The sequence below is a fragment of the Camelina sativa genome, chromosome 18 (assembly GCF_000633955.1).
Source record: "Camelina sativa cultivar DH55 chromosome 18, Cs, whole genome shotgun sequence".
NCBI lineage: Eukaryota > Viridiplantae > Streptophyta > Magnoliopsida > Brassicales > Brassicaceae > Camelina > Camelina sativa.
Window position 1 is genome coordinate 9,990,003 of NC_025702.1, and position 3,622 is coordinate 9,993,624.

Here is a 3,622-nt window from a genome sequence, read left to right on the forward strand (position 1 = left end):
TGTTGTTGAAAGAATCGTTGAATGTGTTCAAATTCTACGCCAGTGGTCGTAAGTATTGCCATGGATTGTTAGCTACCATGGAGCTTAAGAGCAGACACGATCTGATCTCTAGGCTTTTTAATTTGGTGGTTCCTTGTAAAGATGAGATTACTTTTGAGGTTTATATGAATGAAGAAACAATGGATCAGGTTGTGTGTGCTATTGTGAGGAAGAAGGCTGTGAAGACGATGATAAAGGAGACGAAGGATTTGCGGAGAGTTGCTTTGATTCTTCCTTTTGGGAGGAAATGGGTGTCAGAGGAGTTAGCTGTCATCTCTGAATCCAAGGAAGTAGCTGCTAATATGATCACTGACTCTGTGCTTGATCTGGTGAGATCAGTTTTCATCTTCTTTTCTTTTCTCTCTAAAGATTCTCCATTTTGTTTGATGATTTATGATAGAGTGAGAAATGGTAGAGTCAGAATTTAGCAGATCTTTTCTGAGTTCAGTCTGAATTTGCAAACGTTTGGGAGTGTACTTGAATGGGTCTCATTGTTTTCCATTCAGTGTAAGATATGTTGGAAAGAAGCTTTAGTGCCTTTAACCATTGTTACCTTAATAGGTCAGTATTGGAGTTAGTTAGGATATGGTAATTGATCCTCTGTTTGTATCTGTATTTGGTTAAATAGGGAAATCAATCACTTCCAATGGGAACCCTTAATTTGCTGTTATAGATTTGGGTTAACGTTGCACATTATTTATCTCGATGATACTATAACTAACCAGATTCGGGCATGCATGCAATGGAACTGTGTAGGTTTTTGGTGACAATGCTGTGGATAAGTATGGGAAGAATTTCATCTCGATGCATATATCTGACCAACACCCTGGCAAGCACAAGAAGATGCTGCTTTTCAAGTTTTCCTTACCCGATGCTAAACATATGGATGATATCGTCCGGTTGGTGTTGCTAATTCCATATTACATCGAATTAGTAGGACGATACAGACTCAGCTCCCAGGTACAGTGCAAACTTATGATTAGTTATATATAGCCTGGTTAAATGTGTTGAAAGGCTGAGTTTTAAGTGTCTTGATTCAATGAAGGCGCGGATCAAAACTGAGAGTGGTAGGCAAAAGGCAGCAGAGGAAGCATACAAGGAACTTCACAACGCCAGGCAAGAGGCATTGCAGAAGAAAAAAGCAGAAAAGAAGAAGATGATGGAGGAAGCGGAAGCAAAGCTGAGTGCAGAAGTGATAAGGAAGAAAGAGGAAAAAGAAAGAGCAAGGCAGGTGAAAAAGGCAATGCCGAAAATGAAGATGAGCCGTAGTCACTAGCTAAAAGCTTATCAAAGAGAGCCATCCAAAATTTATTCGTCAAAATCACTCTCACAAACTCAAAAATCATAGAAAACATGGTCATGTGTTTTACTCATTGGCTCCTTTTGATTCATTTGTCTTGCTTCTCCCTTAAAGTACCATTTTGTTTTACTGATAATGGAGTTTTTTGATGTTGAGCTGGAAAGTCCTGGGAGAGCTTTGTATATAATTGACAACGAATGGCTTATTAGGCTTATCTCAATTCTCAAGTACGTCATTACCAAAAGTTATTTAGTGGCATAGGTTCGTCAATATAGTTACTTTGCAGTAGAGTATGATTTCTTCTCGATGAGCCTTCTAAATCTTCTCTTGATTGACAACAAAAGCGCGCAGGTCCTAGAAATGGCAACGTCGTGACTATATCCAGGTTTCGGCTGTACCTGATCCACTCTCTTCTTTAAAGGATAAGAAGCATAACAGTCGTACGCGTTTAATTAATGGGTACCCATTTATTTGTGATAAAACCTATATAATTTATGGGACTAAATGGGGTAATCCCATTTAACTTTTTCTCATAAATGGGTTTAAATGAGTTCAGTTTAACTCGACATACTCATTTAATAAATGGATGTTGTATACCCATATTAACATCCTTAGTCTCGGGCCTAACTCCATGATCATCTTGTGAAACATCAAACTATGTATGAGAAAACCGCATTCACATTTTATTTTGTTTCATATAAGACAATGAAAACACCAACGACTTATTTATTGAAAATTATGATCATCAAACTGGAACACAAATACATAGATATTTTTTTTTCTGAAAACACAAAGCTCACATACATGTATAAAACCATATATATGATCTATGCACTTTGTTCATGGGCCGTGTCCTCTGCGCGATTTCGAAGGAGGTACATAAAAACGAGGGGTAGGAGGAGGTGGTGACTTTATTATACCTGCTCACAATATTGAAGAGATTGTTTCATTAGTTTTTCTTTCCAATAATATTTAACATTTAACTATAAAAAAAAACATAAATGATTAGGTCATGCATTCTATCATCTCGGGATTCGAAATAAATGGAACAGTTGCGAACAGTACTGATTGCAAATGATTTACAAATCATCATGTATAAATATAAGGAAATTGTTTTCAGCTAGATCTTAAATTTATTTTCTACTTAACAACTAACAAATAAAGTAGCCTACGTACGTATATAACCTCTGAACGTACTGACATATTACATAAATCCATTTGTAAGTATCAAACATGATATATGATATGAAATTTAGAAAATATATAATTGCAACTTTTTAATTAGAAGAACAAGAAAGAGAAAAGAAAGAGTAGAAAAGAAAAAAGAAAACTTGCAAACGAGTGTAAAACTAACGTTGGTAGCGTCTGGCCTCTGTAAATCCAACTTGAGAGGAGATACATAAAAGCAGAAGAAGCACAGAAAAAATAAGAGAAACTAAATGTGATTTCTTTGTAGCCATTTATGTTCCACTTTTATTACATTACCATAACAAAAGACTATCTCACGAGTCACGATATATATAGAAGTAAAGAAAGCATCAATACACATCAAATACTTTTCCACTAAACCGTACTTTTACATCAGTTCTCCGAAATTTCTTCGAAAAGGGTTATTCCTTTAACTTTGTTTCCATACGAAGACTCATAATAAAGATATTTTGGTGTAAGTCAATTACGCAATTATATTTTTCAGTCATAAATCCATATAAAATTGTACAAAGGATATAAGTATTAGTGAGTCCTAACAAATGAGTATTACTATACAACTGAATTGACAAGCAGACAAGGGATATAAAAATCCAACGGAAAACTAATACTTTAAATTCTCTTAAACGAATTATTCATGTACTCTCTATGTTTCAAAAATAGTATTATTCTAGAGATTTTTCCTTGTTTCATCAAAAACTTTACTTTACAATTATAATGTGTTGTTTTACTTTAACTTTTCTAATTTATTTTTTAATCCAAACCTTATTTTCATTGAATTTAAATAGGGGCAAACATATATTGGGGTAAACATGTATCTATATATATATTTTTGGAGACATTTAGCAAATAAATTCTGAACTTAGTACTTATTTACAAGAAATGTCATTGACATTTATAAATTATAAAATGAAATTTAAAACCAAGATTTTGTGCAGAACAAAAATTCCTAAAATATATCCTTAATCAATCAATGACTAATTACAATATCTCATTAAATAGTTTTTCGTAAAATTCCTAAATATTTCCTAAAATATCTTCTTAATTCATTACAATATTTAATGCTAAAAATAAAAA

The 3,622-nt window shown here is 33.5% G+C and overlaps 1 protein-coding gene and 1 long non-coding RNA gene across 3 annotated transcripts in view; one reads left to right on the plus strand and one right to left on the minus strand.

The window, feature by feature from the left end:
- LOC104760982 (uncharacterized protein At5g49945-like) overlaps positions 1–1,566 on the plus strand; it is a 2,970-nt gene extending 1,404 nt beyond the window's left edge. Inside the window, exons 2-4 of one of the 2 annotated variants that reach the window (XM_010483990.2) lie at positions 46–368; positions 796–999; positions 1,085–1,566. In XM_010483990.2, coding sequence (XP_010482292.1) covers positions 46–368; positions 796–999; positions 1,085–1,315 — 758 coding nt within the window. In that variant the 3' untranslated portion in view covers positions 1,316–1,566. The remainder of the gene's footprint in view (positions 1–45; positions 369–795; positions 1,000–1,084) is intronic. The other variant, XM_010483991.2, reaches the window with a different exon arrangement.
- LOC104760984 lies at positions 2,000–2,824 on the minus strand. Its single transcript, XR_763071.1, has 2 exons — positions 2,694–2,824; positions 2,000–2,259 (listed from the first exon to the last, which is right to left on the minus strand). It is a non-coding gene; the product is annotated as an uncharacterized LOC104760984 (long non-coding RNA).